General features: G+C 38.1%; 1 protein-coding gene and 1 non-coding gene across 2 annotated transcripts; both read right to left on the minus strand.

The window, feature by feature from the left end:
* Positions 1–407: 407 nt before the first annotated feature.
* LOC118486990 lies at positions 408–513 on the minus strand. The gene has a single exon (XR_004880157.1). It is a non-coding gene; the product is annotated as a small nucleolar RNA R71 (small nucleolar RNA).
* Positions 514–7,039: 6,526 nt separating this feature from the next.
* Positions 7,040–18,848, minus strand: LOC118486532. Its single transcript, XM_035983034.1, has 6 exons — positions 18,111–18,848; positions 17,354–18,023; positions 12,129–12,196; positions 8,807–9,320; positions 8,372–8,749; positions 7,040–8,286 (listed from the first exon to the last, which is right to left on the minus strand). The coding sequence occupies exons 1-6, from the start codon at positions 18,846–18,848 to the stop codon at positions 7,040–7,042; spliced, it is 3,615 nt and encodes a 1,204-aa protein (XP_035838927.1).
* Positions 18,849–20,370: the final 1,522 nt, after the last annotated feature.

A 20,370-nucleotide genomic window follows, 5' to 3' on the forward strand; every position in this document is an offset into this window, starting at 1 on the left:
ACGGGGTCGATTTGGTGTGCCAAGGAGACACCTTAGAGAAAATGTGAGGGGCATTGAAGCACATTTTCGGCCGGTAATCACGCAAAACCCTTCACCGGTAGTCATTCCTCATAATGATCAAGGGCGAACATTTGAAGTAAGAACCAACTCTTTGCAAAGTTTACCAAAGTACAAGGGGTTGGCAACGGAGGAGCCTTATTTCCATTTAGAGGCTTATGACTCGATTTGCAACACTCTTGGGAGTCAAGGGTTTTCGGCTGATGATATTAAATTGGTTTTGTTCCAATTTTCCTTGGAAGATAAGGCAAAGAAGTGGTTTTACACGTTACCTTCGGCATCTATATATACATGGGGGGAGATGCAACAAACTTTCTTAGATGAGTTTTACACCGCCCAAAAGACCAATGATGCAAGGAAGGGGTTGAGAAGCTTTCAACAACAACATGGTGAGATGTTTCATGAGGCGTTCGAGCGCTTCAATATGATGATTAAAAATTGCCCTCACCATGGAATTGAATTGTGGGAGTTGATGAATGCCTTCCACGAAGGGTTGAGTGCCGAAGATGCACGTGATTTGATGTCTATCACCGGTGGGACGTTTGGAACAAACTATGAGAACAATGATTGGGAGTTCTTGGAAAGCATGGCAACTACATCAAAAAGGAAAGCTCAAGCTTCAAGAAGAGCCCGACCGACCACTACCCGACCGCAAGTGCACGCCATAGATGATGGTAATGTTCAAACCACTAACCAAATATATGATGTTTGTGCTTTATGTAATGAAATAGGTCATGCGGCTGAAAATTGCCAAGGGATGTTGGAAGGGCAATACGAAGAAGTCCATGCGGTTCAAGGCCAAGGTCAAGGAGGGGGTGGTAGAAATTACTACAACATGAATTCTAATACCTACCACCCCGGGTTGAGGAACCATCCAAATTTTCGGTATGGGAATCCATCAAATCAAGCCAACCCGAATTTCCAAGGAAACCAAGGATTTCAAAGGCAATATCAAACGGGTCAAAGCTCTTCGGGTGGAAATGAGATGATGGAGATGTTGAAGGCGATGCAAATGGAGATGCAATGAATGAACCGACGTGATGAGGTTCGGATGCAAAAGGACGAGGTTCGTGACAAAAGCATCCAGTCGTTGACCACTCAAATGGGTCAACTTGCAAGTGACGTGGCGATATTAAAGAAAGCAAAAGGCCAGCTACCGAGTGATACGGTGCCAAATCCCAAGAACATAAAAAGCATTAACATCAATGTGGTAAGCACCGTTCCAAATACTAAATTTAATGAAACATTGCTAACTTCTTCGTGTCAAGTGAATGCAGGTTTGGAAAAAGATGTCGAAGTCGAGAATGATAGAGAGTGTGAAGCGCCAATCGTGCCTATCCGTGTGGGAAAATTAAAAATCCCTCACGCATTGTTGGACTACGGGGCAAGCGTGAGTGTGCTACCAAGCGATCTATACGATGTGTACGACTTTGGTCCACTCGAAGGTATAGACAACATGGTGAGCTTAGCGGATGGAAGTTGGAGGCGTCCACGGGGAATGGTTAGGAATGTTAAGATTCAGTTGGGAGAATTTGAATACCCGGTGGATTTCCTAGTTTTGGACTATGCTTCTACCAATATGGCATCACAACAAAGGGTAATTTTAGGTCGACCGTTTCTATACGCAGCAAATGCTCAAATTAATTGTAGAGACGAGATTATTACCATGACCGAAAAGAACTGTTGGTTGTACTTCGATGTTCAAACTGGAGGGATTAGTTATGAGTCCATTGAGAGGAAGGGTGGTGAGTCTAGTGACTGTATGAAAAATGTGTTACCACGAATGAGAAAAAAACACCCACCGGACCGTGAAGAAACATATATGGGTGCGAGCAAGAGTGTATTTGATTACCCACCGAGTCAAAATGAGACGGATGCATTTTGCCCAATGACAAGCTACAGTGGGGGAGGTGATAGGAACCGATTCTTTGAGCCACCATAAATGGGGGTGGCACAGTCTGGCTGAAGACTCGAAACTTAGCGCTGCTCGGGAGGCAACCCGGGGTTTTATATTGATTTTGTTGTTTTTATCTTTCTATGTTTCAGGGCCATGGCGACATTCAAGTGTGGGGAAGATGTACGGATATTTGGGTGAGGGTGGTGATAGGAAGTCAGATTATCTACAACATCTGTTGTGGCAAACTTCACCAGGTCAATGTACTCTTTCCTTAGTCTTGTTATGTTCTTTAGCTTTGAAATATTGTTAGTTTATTAGTTTGCTTTTGTTTATTAAAAAATATAAAAAAAATATAAAAAAAATACCAAAAAGAAATTTGGGGTTTGAGAATTAAAGCTTTTGTTGATGTTGAATGAATTTTAGTGATCAAAGCCCTCAAAGCCATACATTGGGACAATGTATCCCAAGTGTGGGGATGGGGAAAAAATATCAAAAAGAAATTTGGGGTTTGAGAATTAAAGCTTTTGTTGATGTTGAATGAATTTTAGTGATCAAAGCCCGTTGGACAAACCTTAAATGGGTTAAAAATATTAAAATTCCATGCTTTACTTGGTTATCTGCAAAACACACGAACACTCATAGTTACTAAGTTCAAGCAGATAACCAAGTAAAGCATGGAATTTTAATATTTTTAACCCATTTAAGGTTTGTCCAACGGACCACCGTCACATCCCCACACTTACCCGTTGCTTGTCCCAAGCAACCCATTCAAAAACTATTCCAACACCAAAGTGATCAAACATGCAAACCAAGCTAAATGTGCCGTCCTTTTACTAACCTTCAACCATATCATAAGACACACCCCTCGCCAAACTCTCGGTGACAAAAATTACTAGCATGTAATGCAAAACCACTCAATGCGTGTGTGTGTGTGTGCGACAATAAGCTTGTATACAAATCAAGTTTCCTCCTAACAAATATCTAACATGCTTTAGAATCAAAGGGACTTGCGGGTTGTAACGGGGCTAGGTGTAAAGGTAGGAAACTGGTGGAATACATATGAAAGAGCTAATTGATTTGACCCGGTTTTTATTTCTACCACTAAACAAAGCAACCATCAAATATATACATAACTTCTTCAACATTCTCAACTACTATTGCAACTAAATACAATTTTTTTTCTTTTCTCTTTTCTTTTTTTTTTCTTTTTTTCTTTTTCATTTCATTTCATTTTTTTATAACATCGAACATCAATACTACAAACTAAATCTCCTAAACCGGGTCATCTCAAAAGGTAAAATTTTTTGTAGGAAGTAGGCTCGGGTCACAATCGAATGGTCTAAGGCTCAACATGGCTTTCTAAGGACCAAACCCCCACCCCTCACAATACCAAGCTCATATATGTAAAGTATGAGGTCCAACCCACCAATCCCGCACTTTCACACATCTAGACGAGGCTTCCTAAAAGTCCCCCTATCATTTTCAAAAGCATGCTAATTCTAGGATTTAGCAAGTATTCACACACAAGTTCTATTAACACAACAAGACACACCGCCACTCAAACAATGAAATATCAATAACAATCATGTGTGGCTCAAATCCTCACCAAGAAAAGACTAGGAATGGGTGTCGGTGTGTCACATGGTACAATATCAAGCTTTCAAATTTTAACAATTTTCGCTTGGATTTACAAATTTTATTTTTTTTTTTTGAAACTCCCAAAAATTTTCCCCATCCCCACACTTGGGATACATTGTCCCAATGTATGGCTTTGAGGACTTTGATCACTAAAATTCATTCAACATCAACAAAAGCTTTAATTCTCAAACCCCAAATTTCTTTTTGGTATTTTTTTTATATTTTTTTTATAACTATGAGTGTTCGTGGAAGATGTTACGGTGGTTGTTAAAATATTTTGGGCATTACGGTAAAACTCTACTGAATTACGGTGAGATTTCAGGTTCAGTTTTTACCGTAAATTACGGTCATACCGTAATTTACGGTGGAGTTAAGAAATTTTGAAGTTTTATGGTAGAAGTCTACTGACTTACGGCGAAGAACACATGTCCAGGTCTCACCGTAACTTACGGTGAGACCGTAATTTACGGTGCGGAGTTTTTTTTGTGTCCGACGTTTGGGGTCCGCTTGTATATAAAAAAAAACATAAAAACACAACTTCACGTGAGTTAATCCCAGCCACACACATTCTTGTCATTCTACATTCTTCCATCACCATCATCTTCTTCTTCTCAAGACCCACCACAACCTCCATAGCTCTTCTACCTTCAATCTTTCATAATTCCTTCAATTTTTGTCCAAATCAAGTGAAATTTTAGTCTAACTTGGCTAATTTTTCACAAGCTTGTTGATTTTGACGAGAGATTTAGGGGAAAACACGGTTTTTGGGTCCGAATCCCAAACCCTAGTTCGAGATTATTTGGGGGTTTTTGGAGTTTTAGTTTCACAAGCACTTGTGCATCTTCAAACAAAGGTGTGAAAGCTGATTTTGTTATGTTGTTCCCTGGTTGATCGGGATCTTCCTGTTAATGAGAATGTCACACTATGATTGCTGTGCGGAATCCAGCAAATCATATACAGATACAGAAAGACATATGATTTCCATGTTCAACAGTCTGCAATTCAATTAAAATATATGACAAGATACAAGTTCCAGTTGATCACAGACTTCAGCTCTCTAGGTTACAGACAGATTCAAAAGTCCTAAATGAGCTGACAGAACTTCTATTTATAGGCAGGTCAGAATAAGCTAAGTGCTGTCCGATCGGTTAGGCTAACCGATCGGTTGGGCCACCCGATCGAACAGCTGTTCGATCGGTTAGGCTGTTCGATCGGCTAGGCCAGCCGATCGGCTTACAAAGCAGCACTTTTACAAAACAAACCCTGTATTCTGACGCCTTATACATTAAACTATACAACTTTAACAAAATAAAGACTTTAAGCTGACGGAAGCTACAGACGTTTATGTACTAACAGACTCCCCCTCGGATGAAGCTGTAGTCCCTTCCAGCAAAGTCTTGATTACCTCCTGTTGCGTCTTCTATCTCGTGCCTTTTGTTTTCTCTTCTCTTCTCGTTCAGCTAACATTTGTCTTCTCTTATGTCTTCCCTCTGTTATCCACCAATTTCTGTACACTGGATCTCCATCTCTTTTTCTGTCCCACTTAGGGATCTTGTTCTCTTCAGATTCTATGGGTGTCTGATCAGTAGGAGGTACAAATCCAAGATTTCGTCTTCCTCTTTCAACAGCTTTTCTCTGAATTTCCTTGGATCTTAAACTTCTCTTGTACACCTTTAGAAACTCATCAACCTCTATTTCTCTCCATGAAGTTTTCCAGTTCTTACCAGAGTTGATTTCTTTAGCAAAACAAACATCAACTACACTCTGGTACTGCTGAGCAATGGCTTTGTCTTTCTTGTCATAGATTATCTTGTTGACAAACAAGCAATCTATGTCTTTCTTTGAGCAATTTACCAGCCACATCGGGTCTAGAATACAAATTTTCCTAGCTTCACCAGTGTCTTTATCGTACAAAGAGATCACAGCTTCAGCAGTAGAAGGATTATAGAGCCATGCTTGAAATAAATCATAGAAATCCTGCTCAATAGCCCTTAAAGGCATGCTCTTCAAACACTTTGGCGGTTTGACATCAAGAGTAACGTCCTTCTCACCTTTAGCTGTATACTTCACAATTCTTTTAGGAAACTGTGGTTTCCAATCTGGATAATTGATCGTTGCTTGATACTTGATGTAATTCCACAGCTTCTGGTCTCTCTGTTTTACTTCAGGACCGTAGTAGAATTGTTTAATATTCTTTGTAACCACCAATTCATCTACGTCCCACCAGGGTAAGGTAGCAAGATCAGAAATGCACCTGAAGTATTGAACACCTTGCTCTCTTCGAATTGCATAAACATTCAAGTCTTCCAGATACCCCCAAGAAAGAATATCACCCCAAGATAAGTCTTTATCATGAGTAAAATACTGTAGAGCTCTAAGAGGCTTTCTTTCCTTTGGCATTGATCTGAACCATTTCTTTCTCTCTTCAGCAGAAATTTCTCTTGGAACTGGTTCAGGCATATCAGCAGATGCAACTCTTTCTTTAATTTTTCTCTTCAATAATTCTGCATTCATGTCTTCAAATAACTCTGTGAATGTAGGAAATGCCATGTCTTCACCTTCATAGTGAAAATCTATTCTTTCTTCTTCCGAATCTGAATCAGTCTCTATGGTCACATTATCATAAAATTCTGCTTCAAGTGGAAATTGTGGTTCAAAGTTTTTAATCGGAGACTCTGGGATTTCATCTTCAATATCAAATTTAAACTTCCCATCTTCTAACCCCAACTCCTCAAGCATTTCAGCTCTTGTTCTAATAATATCTACTTCTCCTTGATGATATTCAGAGAGAGAAATAAAAGTAGATGTGAGTTGATGTACCTGATCACCGGATTGGTTTCCAGAAAATGACCCTTCACACTCTGCATCATCATTCTGTTCATTCACTTCATCATTCATGAGTTCATTTACTTTATCTTGAACGGATGGATCATTGATTAGCAAACCCGATGTGCCTTGATCATCATCATCATCATCAGGCTTATCATCATCATCGGATTTATCGTCTGCTTTATCATCTTTATCATCATCTTCATCTTCTTCCTCCCAAAAATCACTATCAGATTCTTCTTCCACTTCTCCTCTAGCTATCTTCCCTTGATACTTTAATTCAAAAAATCTTAACAGCTTGGCAGATTCTTCTTCACTATAGGGCACTCTATAGGCTTTTCCAACTAATACAAACTTGTCGGTAGAGTACTCCAGTAGTAATACTTCTTTAGCCTTTTTCTTTCTTTGTATGATTTGAACGTCTCTCAAAACATTCTCCGGAATAATAGGCTCTACAGATTCACCAACCATAATAAACTCTGGTTCATGAACTGCTTCATTTTCTGCTTCCACCATTTCTTCATCATTTGCTGTAACATCTTGAGCATCCACCATTTCAATTTCTGGTTGAGAAGATGATCCACCTACCTCAAGTTGATTTTGTGAAGATCCAACAACTTAAACTTCTTCTGCTATGCCTTTATTTTTCAGGTTAGCTTCTTCAGCAAGCTGTCTTTCTCTTTCTTTCCTTCTTTCATTTGCCTTGATAATGTCAACTTGATCAAAAGCCTCGTGGATGTTCACCTTCAGATGTGCTTCAATCACAGCCGTAAGCATTTCCAGTTGCTTATCTTTCATCACCTTATCTGCTCTCATAGCTTCCATCTCTAGCTTCATTGCCTTCATTTCATTTGTCGAAGCTTCATTCATCTCATTTAAGAGTTGATTCAAAGTCTGATTGATATTCTGCAAGTCTTTGACTTTGGCGTTCAATGCAGCAATTTCATCAGTAAGTGCACTAATAAGTTCTGCATTATCTTTTATATCTTCCTTCATTTCATTCAATTTCTCATCTTTTGTAAACACTGCATCCATTACGTCTTCGTGCCGTTTCTCCAACTCATCAATCATTTCCTTCAACTTTATTTGTACAGCTTCGTTTTCTTCCTTTTCCTTTTCCAAGGCTTTAACTTTTTCTTCCAATTCTTTCATCTTTTTATCATGAAATAGATCTCCTTCACTCTCTGGCATATCTTTAAAGAAATCTCCAGTAGCACCACCAAGGCTATCAAAATCTAAGTTGAAATAATCTGTCTTTCGTTGTGATGATTCTGGAATATCATGACGATCAGATGTTTGTTTAGCAGATTTGACTCCGGTGATCTCCACATAATCATCATAAGAAGTTTGTGTTTCTATTGGAATTTCTGTTAAAGGAACTTCTTTTGGTATCTCAACTACAGGACTAGTTTCAGCAGTGTCCTGTTTCTTCTTTCCTTCCTTCTCTTTTTGTGATTTAGCATTCTGTTTCTTTGCTCTAACCACTCTTGGAATATCACCGCTGCGAGTAGCTTTTCTTTTCTTTCTGTTTTTCTGGGAATCCTCAGGATTGTACGGTGAATCTTCATCTTCAGAATTCTTTCTTTTCTTTAAAGGTCTTTTCTTCAGTTGTACCTTTCCTTTTCCCACTGTCTCCTTGTCCAGTTCAGATTCAGATAAAGTTTCTTCTGAATCTTCATTACTGGAGTTCTTTTGAGCTTCCTCTTCTTGACCAACTTTCTTTTGAGCTTGTGCTTGTTCAGCCTCTTCATGCTTTTTAAAATAGCTTTCCAAAGTCTCTTTTAAACCAACACCTTTATCAACCACCTCCCTTGGTTCTATGACAGGTTCATCAATTAGCTTTCTTTGAGGTTCTTCAGAAGACCCTGCAAAAACAATTTTTTAAAACAAAATTAGTAACAATTTTCATAACATACTCTAAGAATCATATAGCTCCCCCTATCACTGTACCCTTTGCTGTTTCTTTAATTACAACCACAGGGGTCGACTTTGGTGTTCTCTTTCTCTTTCCATCTTTGATACACCACCATCTGGTTTTCTTTTCAATCATTTCACTCATCTTATTGTCTTCATTGTCTGAATCACTATTATCATGTCTCCATTTATCATTTTCAGGAGCTACGTATGATTCATCCTTTAATGCACAGATCAACTCTTTTGTTTTATCATCCTTCTCCTTTGTGATTCTCAGAATAGCAGTCTTATTCACTTCAGCCATTGCCATAATATCATCATTGTTCTTTGGCAAATCCTTAACTTTGTCATCCAAGATCATCATAATGAATCTTGGGTACATAATGTATTTGTCTTTCCCGGCTAAGCAATTTTCTTTTAAAAATTCAAAAATCACTTGTGAAATATTGTATTTCCTGTTCAGCACAATACTTACAACAATGTTCATTATGTAGTCAGACACCTCATCATAAGCTCCCTTTCTGTGAGATAGGGAATGCACTAAGCAATGCATTAAGTATCTGTATTGTTTCGAGAAACTCCTTTTGAACATTTTTCCGTTGATGTGTGAAGAAAATCCCAACCTACACCATAGCCCTTTAGCAAGACGTTCTGACATGATCGTTGGATCATTGTCAGAATCTTGTAAATCAAGAACCCTTCTTATGTCCTCTACTCCAAACACTACTTCAACATCAATATCCTTGTTGTTTTCATCTTTCTTCTTGACTACTGCATGAATTTTATTATCCTTTTCTTCAAACCTTGCAGTGTCCCAAAATCTTCTAACATGAGATTCATAAACTATTGTTGTATCAGACAATGCCTTAGCAATTCTGCTTTTTCTTAAGCACTCAGCCATTTTTTCTGCTTCTGTTCCTTTTGTAGAGACCTCATCAATTGTAGATGGAACATTGTGTCCTTTGTTAGTGTCTTTTCCTCGTCCCTGTGAAAAATTTAAACATTAGATATAGAGACTTGAAACACTTGAAATATTTAGAGTGATAGAACAGTGAATCGAATGGCTTGTTCAATCGAATAGTATTTGCTGTTCGATCGAATAGGAATGATGTGTTGAAAGAACCTTTGCTGTTCGATCGGCTGGTCTGATCGATCGAGTGGTCTACTCGATCGGCTAGCAAAATACTGTTCGATCGATTAGCAAAAGACTATGCAAGATATCTAAGGTCATCAAACAATGCTACTTGAACGGCTAGAACAATGCTATTCGATTGATTAGCAAGTTGCTATTCGATCGACTAACAAATCTCTGTTCGATCGGTTAGCAATATGACATGCAAACGGTTAGCAAAATGCTGTTCGATCGACTAGCATAAAGCTGTTCGATCGGTTAGTAAAATACTGTTCGATCGGCTAGTAAAATACTGTTCGATCGGCTAGTAAAATACTGTTCGATCGGCTAGCAGAATGCTGTTCGATCGACTAGCATTTTACTACTCGAAAGATTAACCAAGATAGTCATGCATATATGAGATAATGCAATGCTGTTCGATCGGCTAGACTAACCGATCGGCTAGCATTTGCTGTTCGATCGGCTAGACTAACCGATCGGCTAGCAAATGACTAAACAAAAACAACATACATCAGATTCACTCTAACACTTTAAACAATGACAAAATATATCATGGCACTTATTTCAAAGCAGAAAAACAAAAGATTTAAACATTATTCATAAATGAAAACATGATGCTGTTCGTTCGGCTGGTCTAGCCGATCGGCTAGCAACATCTTCATCATGAAGAACATTCAAATAATCATGAAGAACAACCTAACAGATATCTCAAAATTGAACACAGATTATTATTCTTCATGATGTCGACATCAAAACCCTGTTTTTATTTTCTCTAAAAACAACCTAAAACCTGTTCAAATCTTCATCTAAAGTTCCGACTGACGTCACTTTCAATCTTAGATCTATCAAGATTAATTAAGATTTTGCAAAAATTAAACCGGTAATCTTATAGATCAGGCAATTCCGATCAAAACCCTATTCTCAGAATCATCTAACTCTATCTTAATCTTTCCTAATCTTGATTTTTCTAACCGACTCAATGAAGAACATGAAATCACTGATTCAAAGATTGAATGACATACCTTTACCATTTGTGATGATGAGTGAGCCAACAACACAAATTTGAAATGAAAAAGAGATCAAGAATCTTCAAGAACAATGAATCGAGTAACAGTCTGTTCGAACAGAAATGAAAAAGCTTTCTAGAAGCCTTGACTGCCTATTTATAGGTATGACCTGATCGATTGGCCTAACCGATCGGCTAGCCTAGCCGATCGGCTAGCTGTTCGAACCAAAGATCATGACCTCTTTACTCGAATAACTTTTGACCCTTTTTCTGATTTTGAACCTTTCCATATTTTATCAGTGAATGAGAAATCCATTTAAGCATCTAGGTCCAAGTTAATGACCCTAGAAACTTAATTCGTCTACCAAGTTCAACTTAATGACCTTGGTTGACCTGAAGCAAAGCACACTGATTGTTTTTCAAAGATTTTTCTTGAAAATTTACAAGTTACAAATTAATGAACTTGTATTTTGATATTCCAAAACTCTCTGTTTTTTATTAGCTCCCAACTCGCCTTTTTAGTACAGGATCAACTTTCTGCATTTGCATCAGACTGTGAATCTGATGATACGCTTTCTACCTTGGTTTGTCAAAAATAAAGTAGAAATGTAAAAAATATTTTTGTATTTTCAATGCATGAAGTAGATCAAAAGAAGACTGAAATATTAACAGGAATGAAAGTAAATCTTTATTTACAAACCTCTTTGTGAGTTTGTGTAAGAGGATCATATCAGTTCATGAGACAAATCACTAGCACCGTTAAGCTTTTAATCGTTTTAAGTTCTAAACGATTCACCTCGATTGACGATATAGTTGTCCTCTTAAATTTTCACACAATTTTCAATCTATTCAGGATACGATTTAGATGTTTTAGGAACTTAGCTCAATTCATGTGTCCCACCTCTTGAATATACTCCCGTATCCAGAATCTCAATATTCAATCTTACAGGCAAGAATACTACAATGATGTCTGTACATAATTTAGGGGTTAAATGCGAGAACTGAGGGATCTCAGGTCAGAACTTCCGTTCAGCAGAGAGATATCAGCTTCGACTTAGCAGTGTGTCCCCTTTAGAGGATCTTTTTAGCTACAACAGATGATTATCAATTTTATTGTCTAATCACTGAGGGCTAGAATGCTATGTTTCAAGCATTTACTGCAAAGCATTATCCAGGGACTAGGTCAGAACTACCGTTCAGCAGAAGTCCCGGAATAATACCCCAGACATCATAGAGTATTAACACCTAGTATATCAGAATACGAGACCTTTCAAACGAGATTTCAGGGGTTACCTATATATCCAAGTAGTGTTCCCCACAAATTTTCGCAAGTTTGAAATTTTATGTTTATATCCCGAATAAATCTACTAAATGTACGAAAACCTATCGTCACATCATTAGTGAGACCGTTTATCACATTTGACATTACATTTCTTTAGCATGCTGTGATAGTCCACTGATGTACTATCATTTCCTCTTTTATCAACAAAACTCATTTTTGCTTTTTCAATGTTTTTGGTATTTTGAAAATTTTATCATGTTTTTGGCTTTTTGAATTTTTACTGTTTTTGGCTTTTCTAAAAAGATATATTTACAATATTTACAAATATTTCTATCTCCCCCTAAAGACCAAAACATGTAAAAAGACGACAAACCATTGCAGATTGTTTATCATCATCATCCACAGTGGTTTCTGCATCAACGCTAACAATTCCATCAACCACTGAAAAGAGCATCATACCATTTAGTTTTAAAAGATATTTAAAACGATTTCTGTCAAAAGCTTTGGTATGCAGATCAGCTTTTTGCTCATCAGTGTGGATTTTCTCAATTCGTATCAACTTTTTCTCGAAGCAGTCGCGAATAAAGTGATGACGAATTTCTATGTGTTTTGTTTTAGCGTGATGTACCGGATTTTTAGTTATGTTAATTGCAGCCTCGTTATCAACAAAAATAGGAGTGTTAAGAAACTGCAAACCGTAATCGCGCATTTGTTGCTGTATCCACAGGATTTGAGAACAGCAGCTGCTTGCAGATACGTATTCTGCTTCACATGTGGATAGCGCAACAGATGTTTGTTTCTTGCACTGCCAGGTGACCAAGCGAGGTCCAAAGAACTGGCATCCTGCAGTTGTTGATTTTGCATTTTGTTTGCAGCATCCGAAATCCGAGTCGGAATACCCCTCGAGTGTGAAATCGCCTTTTCTAGGATACCATAACCCCAATGATGGAGTTCCTTTCAGGTAGCGTAGTATCCTTTTCACAATGATTAAGTGCGATGCTCTAGGGTTAGATTGAAATCTTGCTGCGAGGCATGTTGGGTACATAATGTCGGGCCGAGAAGCAGTTAGATACATCAAGGAACCAATCATGGATCGATATAGTCGTTCGTCTGCCCTGTCTCCGGTGAGATCTGGGTGAATCCCATGATTTGTTGCTAGTGGGGTTGCAGCAGATGAGGAGTCTGACATTCCGAATTTCTCTAGAATATCATGGACGTACTTTGTCTGGTGTATGAAAATTCCTTCAGGAAGCTGATCAACTTGTAATCCTAAAAAGAATTTCATTTCCCCCATTGACGACATTTCGAATTTCTGCTTCATCACTTGCTCAAAATCTTTGCACAAGTTTTCGTTGGTTGACCCGAAAATTATGTCATCCACATAAATCTGAACTATCAGCAAGTGACCATCGACAATCTTTGTGAAAAGAGTAGCATCAATTGTTCCCCGGATGAAGTTATTGGCTAGCAAGTGCTGTGACAAAGTCTCATACCAGGCTCTCGGGGCCTGGTGCAAGCCATATAAAGCTTTATCCAAAAGATACACTTTGTTTGAGTGATGTGGATCGACAAACCCCGGCGGCTGTCCCACATATACTTCCTCTTTCACTTTGCCATATAGAAAGGCCGACTTTACATCAAGCTGATACACTTTGAAATTCTTCCATGATGCAAATGCTAGAAAGATCCTGATGGCTTCAAGTCTTGCTACAGGAGCGTATACCTCTGTAAAATCAATTCCCTCCTGTTGACTGAAACCTTGAACGACGAGCCGAGCTTTGTTTCTGACTACTACTCCTCTGTCGTCTCTCTTACACTTAAACACCCATTTGGTATTTATTTTCCGATGACCTTCAGGTAGATCCACCAGCTTCCAAACTTTCAACTTTTCAAATTGATTCAATTCTTCCTGCATCGCGTTGACCCAGGAATCCTCAGTAAGTGCCTCTTTGTATGTGCGAGGTTCTATCTGCGAAATAAAACAACACAGTGAGAATTCATCTTGTAAAGACTTTACTGAAGAATAAAAACTTGAAAGGCCCTGATCAAGTTGACGTCTGGTGCGAACTCCTGATTGCAAATCTCCTATGATCTGTTCCTCTGGATGATACGAAAGAGTTCGAGGCATCACTTCGTCTGGAACATCTACATTTCCTTCTAGATTTGTAACATTCTGTTCAGCATCCGGCTCACTAACTTGGTTTGTTTGACTTAATACCTGGATTTGCTCCCCCTCAAGGTCTGAATCACTGTCATCAAACATTGGCATATTTTCAGCTTCTTGATTATCATTTACCACTGACTGATTTCCAGGAGCAACTTCATCCTCATGATCACCAGTATTGCTAGGACCTGCTTCATTGTCATTTGATGTTTCACTAGATCTTCTCGTATATTCTGCTGGAAATCTGAGCGATGATTCATATTCTCGAAAAACATCCAGCTCATCAAAGAAATCTTCTTCCTCTTCAGATTCTTTTCTCATGTCAAACGATCCCCAAAGTCTATCATAGTTATAACGCCATGAATCACCAGGATTTTGAGGTGGCATAGTATAACCCTGACATTCAACATTTGCTGCTTCAATAATACGCTTTTCACTTGGAACAAAGACACGCCGTGTAGGACCTGAGTAACCAACAAAAATTCCTTCAAAGCTCTTTGTACCAAACTTCCCATTAGGTTCTATAACCGTGCATGGTGACCCAAACGGCTCTAGATACTTCAGATTTGGCTTGCGTTTATTGATTAGCTCAAAACACGTCTTGTTGAACTTCTTCACAGTAAGAACTCGGTTGAGAGTATAGCATGCAGCAGAAACAGCTTCAGCCCAGAAATTGATTGGTAACTTGGAATCTGCAAGCATTGTTCTGGCTGTCTCGATTAGCGTCCGGTTCTTGCGTTCTGCAACTCCATTTTGCTGAGGAGTATACGGAGCACTAAACTCATGCAGTATACCTCTTTCATCACAGTATTCCTCCATCTTACTGTTTTTGAACTCAGTACCATTGTCACTTCGAATTCTACAAATCGGTCTCTGGTACAGATTCTCAATTTTCTTAAACAAAACCACCAAACTATCAAAGGTTTCGTCTTTCGTTTTCAGGAACATGACCCACGAAAATCTGGAGTAGTCATCAGTCACGACCAAACAGTAAGAATCTCCTGTTATACTTTTAACATTCACTGGACCGAACAAATCCATGTGAAGTCTTTCCAAAGGTCTCGAAACTGAATTGACTTGTTTTGTAGGGTGTGACTTTTTCTTCTGTTTACCTCTGACACAGCTTATGCACTCCCCTTCCAGATGAAAACCTTTAATATTCACTCCGGTGACCAAATCATTATGCACTAAGTGATTCATTTTCCTTAGGTGAATATGCCCCATCTTTCTGTGCCATAACCTTGACTCCTTTTCCGTTGCTCTGGACACAAAACAATGAGCCTGACCCGTGGTTGTAGTAGCAACGCTCATGTCCAACACGTACAGATCGTTGACTCTTGGTGCCCTCATGATGATCCACTCTTCAGGTATCACAAATCCCGGTTTCAAGATTAAACATTCTTTGTTGGTGAAATAAGTAGTATACATCCTGTCACAGATCTGGGAGATACTCAGCAGGTTGTTCTCCAGCTCAGCGATGTAGTTAACTCTCTCAAACGTGATAATACCATTTGATAATGTTCCTTCACCTATGATCCTGCCTCCTTGATTACCCGCAAAACCCACATAGCCACCATTAATGTCATTCACATCATACAGCAATGCGGTCTTCCCTGTCATATGCCTTGAAGCTCCACTATCCATTATCCACCTGGATACAAGTTTTGGAAGATCCTGCACATAACAAATCATCATTTAAACAACTTTCAAGAAAGATGCCGATTCATGCTTCGCAAACCAGGAAGCTCCGGCAATTCAAATTGTTTAGTCAAACATGTTGTCCACCCAGGCCTCATCAGCCTTAGGGACAACCGTGACTTTTGCAACTTGAATTTTGAAATTCTTTGAATTAAGAGGTGGAAAATTTGCATCATAATCAATTTTCATTGATTCTTCAGCATTTTTCACCTCAGGAATTGAGACCTTCTTCTCAATTTTTGTTACAACCTTTGGTTTCCACACTTGTTGAGTTTCAGCACCACGCTTATAAAATTTATCTTGTTTAGGTACCAACTTCTTCACGTGTTTAGATTTTTCTTTCAAATTGTTAGTTTGAACAACTTTCTTCTCAACATACATCGGTGCTTTTCCCTTTTTGTCATCTTTTCTTTGTTGAACCTTCACAATTTCAGTCTTAGGTTTTACAACAGTACACTTTCGTGCAATATGACCCATTTGATTACATTTGAAGCAAGTACGAGTATCAACTACTTGACTTGTGCCTTCAGACTGAATTTGTGAAGCTTTCTTCTCAAAAAATTCTTTGTTAGATTTTGAAAAAAATTTCTGTTCTTCCTCAGCAAGTGAACTTGAGCTGTTCACAAATGTTTTCTTTTTGACATATCTTTTATTTTGATCAAATCTTTTCTGATATGATTTACCCCCCTGATAACCACCTGACCAATTTCTGTTGTTGTTATTATAACCACGTGATGGATAGGCAGTTTTCCTGTTATGAACCTTTTCGACCTTTCGAGTGTTTACTGTTGACAACTCGACTTCAATCAATTTAAAAACTTTGGCCAATTTGTTCAGATTCACATTCTCTAATGGAAACTCGGAATCCGAAAACAACTTATCCGATCCTGACATCTTGTACATGACAAGATCAGATTCATCATGTAAGTTGCTTTTGGATTTCTGTTTCGGAATGTATTTGTCTAGAAAACAACCATCCTCCTCAGAAGTGTCACAATCTGGTTTAAGCACATTATCCACCACACTTTTCACCACATCATTTTGGACACCCTCGTCATTGGAAGAAGTGAACGTGACATCAATACTTTCAGGGAATGTAACATCATTTTCTTCTTCAATTTCCACCAAACTAGACTGCTTTTTCGTGTAGTTGTCTAAGATTGGCGGTGGAACTCTGTGAAACCCTACACCTTTCCCATCCGAAAACACATCCTCACCAGCTTTGTTTTTCCCTATGGGTTTAGGAACTATGTGCTGCAAAACAAAGCTAGCTGAGCTATAGCTGTTTAATTTTAACTGGATTCTTTCATTTTCAATTTCACTTTCTTGAACCTTCAGTTTTAATTTTGCTATCTCATCCAGTTGTTTGTTGATTGTTTCCTCTTTTATTATCAAAACAGCTCTTAAATGCTCGTTTTCCTTAGTTGTTTTTCCATTTCTATCATCACTCTCTTTAACGACATTTTTCAATTTTTCAAATTTTTCAACAACATTTCTGCTTTCAAGAAGAATTTTGTCATGATCAGCTTTAATTTTCAGGTTTTCAGTTTTTAATTCTTTTATTTGTTCAGCTGATTCTTTTGACTCTTTGTCACAATCAAGAATTTGACTTTCAAGTTTTCTAACATTATTTGTCAGATTCTTGATTTTCTCCCCATTGAGGTATGTGACTGTTGTACAAAAGTTGCATTGTTTATTACAACTTTTGCAATCAGCATTGCAATTGTTTTTGTTACCTGACACAGTTGATGACTTAGTTTGACTGACCTGTTTCTTTGACTCAGAATTAGGAGTAGAATCTACCTCAAGTGCTTTGACAGCAAGCACTTTATCAGCCATTTCTCTCAAGTTTTCAGCTGTCATCTCCTGTGCAGTGTTGATCATCCCGGTGTCAATTTTCACAGGTTCTTCTATCTTCTCCTTTTCTCTTCTTTCTTCCTCGATCATTTTCGATGTTGGTGTACCCCACCATTTGTGTTGCCAGTACTCATCCTCTTCTTTGTATTCTTGGATAATGGCTTCAATGTCTATCTTCTTGTAGTCGACAGCAATGTTACCATATTCATCCAAATAACACTCTCTATCTGGATCCCATCGGTTTGCACGTTTTGCTTCCTCATAAACACCTGAGAGTCGGATGATCTTTGCTTCAGCAACCATTTTTCGATATTCGTACTTTTGTTGTTCTGTACGATTATCCTTCCATTGAATTGGTTCATTATGACTCGCCATAAAAGCATAACCAATAGCATCATCTTCAGGTAATACTTCCTTACTCCAATCATATCCTTCATCATCGTAAATCACTGCCAAAGCTCTAGATTTTCCTTTGTTGTCTTCAGATTGCTTTATTCTTGGCGGTTCGGACTTATTCTGATGATAGATAGCTTTCTTGTAGTAGTCATCCTTGAATGGATTCTCAGATTCTTCAACATATGCATTTCGGCATTCTCGTTTGAAGTGGCCTTTCTGTTTGCACTTGAAACACTTCACCTTTGATTTATCAAATCCCAGCTTTGTTGAAGGACCACCGATTGTTTTTCTTCCCGTTATCTCCATAAAGCGTTGTGCACGTCGCACTGCACTCGCCATTGCCCATTGGATATCAATTAACTCCATCTCTTCGGGATCTATCTGATCATAGTCTTCTTTTGTCAGATTAGTATTCCCAATTTTTCCAGCAATCAGCCCCTCATATGATTCTAGCACAGATGCTAGAAACACCATCTGTTGCTTCACAGATTCTTCATCAAAGTTTTGTGCATTCTTCAGATCAACAGCAATATTACATGAGAACTTTGAATCAGAACGATTTGTCGAGGCAGTAGAAATAGAAGTAGACCCACTATGATATCCACTGTGACTTTCTTTGTTTGAGTTGCTTTGATTTTCTTTATGAGCTGGAGATATGTTTTCAGCAGAAAATGCAGTTTTCGGTGATGAGGCTTTGGGCATCAAACTTTTGGGATAGTATAGTTCTGGATTTTGTTGATATGAATGATTGACTTTGTACGTTTTCTTCAATTCCAGCTCATGGCTTTCCAGTCGTTCAATCACTACATCTGGTTTTAGTTCTTCTGGCGGAATGGTGTTTTTCAACATCAAAGCATAGTACCTCCAGTCCATTTCATCTGGTAAAGAATCGAACAGTTTATCAACTATCTCCTCATCAGGATATTTGATATCATGACGTGCAAGTTCCAATTTAAGATGACCAAAACGTTCGATCATCTTGCAGACTGACTCATTTTTGAAACAACTGAACATATCAAACTCCTTTTTTAGTAGTTTAGTTTTGTTCTTTAAGATTTCTTTACTTCCCAGACATTTCTTTCCCAGTTTATCCACAAATCTTTGGCGTTGGTGTAGCTGATTAGTGAAATAATATCTTCCCTGACAGATTGAAATAGTAGTGCTACACATTTCTGTTCAGCAACGAATAGATCAATCTCTTCATTACTTCTCAATACTTCACCATTGTTTTTACCCGCAGCATACCCATTTTTCATGCTTTTCCAGCTTGGGAAAGCAAACGCCATCAGCCATTCTTCAAATTTTATTGCCCATCTTGTATAATCTTCAATAGCCATTAACTTTGGAGGACGATTAAAAGTTCCAAATGCGCTTTCTGATTCCCATGCTTCCTTCCTTTTCTCTTTGATTTGATTTGTGTTGGTATTGTTTGATGTAGAATCATCATTTTCTGGATTTCCTGATCCTCCTGAGCTTACAGTGAAACCATACATATCACTAAAAGGGTTTGTGAATATGTCATCCATTTTGAATGTTCCTGTAAAATCAGACAAACACTTAGAAAATTTTTGACTTCTTAACAACACTTAACACTAACACTTGGATCGAACAGGGTAGTCGATCGAGTAGTGTGTTCGATCGAGTAGCTTAGCCGATCGGTTAGACAAATGCTGTTCGATCGATCAGCTGTTCGATCGAATAGGAATCTGGTAAACTTCAAACTTCCTTTTAACAACAATGCAGTCCGATCGATCAGCTGTTCGATCAGATTACCAAGATGATGTCAGCAATAACTTCCAAAATATCTTTGAACGGTTATCTCTTTCAAATCGATGACATCAGCAAACGAATGAATATGCTAATCGATTCGACCAGCTGACATCAGCAAGTTCATGCAGTTTTTCATTGAAATTGTTCAATTTTAACACGAATTTGTTTGAATCTGATTATGAAACTTAGTAGGATTGTAAAATTTGAGATTCCGAACCGATTGATAGTAATTTTATCAAGTTTTATCCATTGAATCTGTTTTAATTTTGAGTTTTTCAAGTTTTATGATGAAAAAGATGAAAAACGGAGAGAAATATGAGAAAGATAGAGTAGATCTGCAAGTTTTCCGGTGAAAACTATATCAGAAACAAATTTCCGATGAAATTTGTTCTTCACAATGCAATCTTCGCTTGAATTCAGTTGAATCTCTCTTCAAATCTACAAAAATTTGACTGAAATCGATGAACTATGTCTTCTGGTATCTTCAATCAACATCCATAGCTCTGATACCACTTGTTGTTCCCTGGTTGATCGGGATCTTCCTGTTAATGAGAATGTCACACTATGATTGCTGTGCGGAATCCAGCAAATCATATACAGATACAGAAAGACATATGATTTCCATGTTCAACAGTCTGCAATTCAATTAAAATATATGACAAGATACAAGTTCCAGTTGATCACAGACTTCAGCTCTCTAGGTTACAGACAGATTCAAAAGTCCTAAATG

The sequence above is a fragment of the Helianthus annuus genome, chromosome 14, assembly GCF_002127325.2.
Source record: "Helianthus annuus cultivar XRQ/B chromosome 14, HanXRQr2.0-SUNRISE, whole genome shotgun sequence".
In the NCBI taxonomy this organism is placed as follows: domain Eukaryota; kingdom Viridiplantae; phylum Streptophyta; class Magnoliopsida; order Asterales; family Asteraceae; genus Helianthus; species Helianthus annuus.

Bases quoted from the DNA above. Each gene is read 5' to 3' on its own strand.
- LOC118486532 (XM_035983034.1), bottom strand. From the start codon at position 18,848: ATGATCGAACGTTTTGGTCATCTTAAATTGGAACTTGCACGTCATGAT. The intron at 12,197-17,353 runs GTAACAAAAACA...TGCTCTTTTCAG, and splicing joins TAAGTCATCAACTGTGTCAG to TGGTTGATGGAATTGTTAGC. The intron at 9,321-12,128 runs GTTTGTCGTCTT...AATTTTTCACAG, and splicing joins ATGATAAACAATCTGCAATG to GGACGAGGAAAAGACACTAA.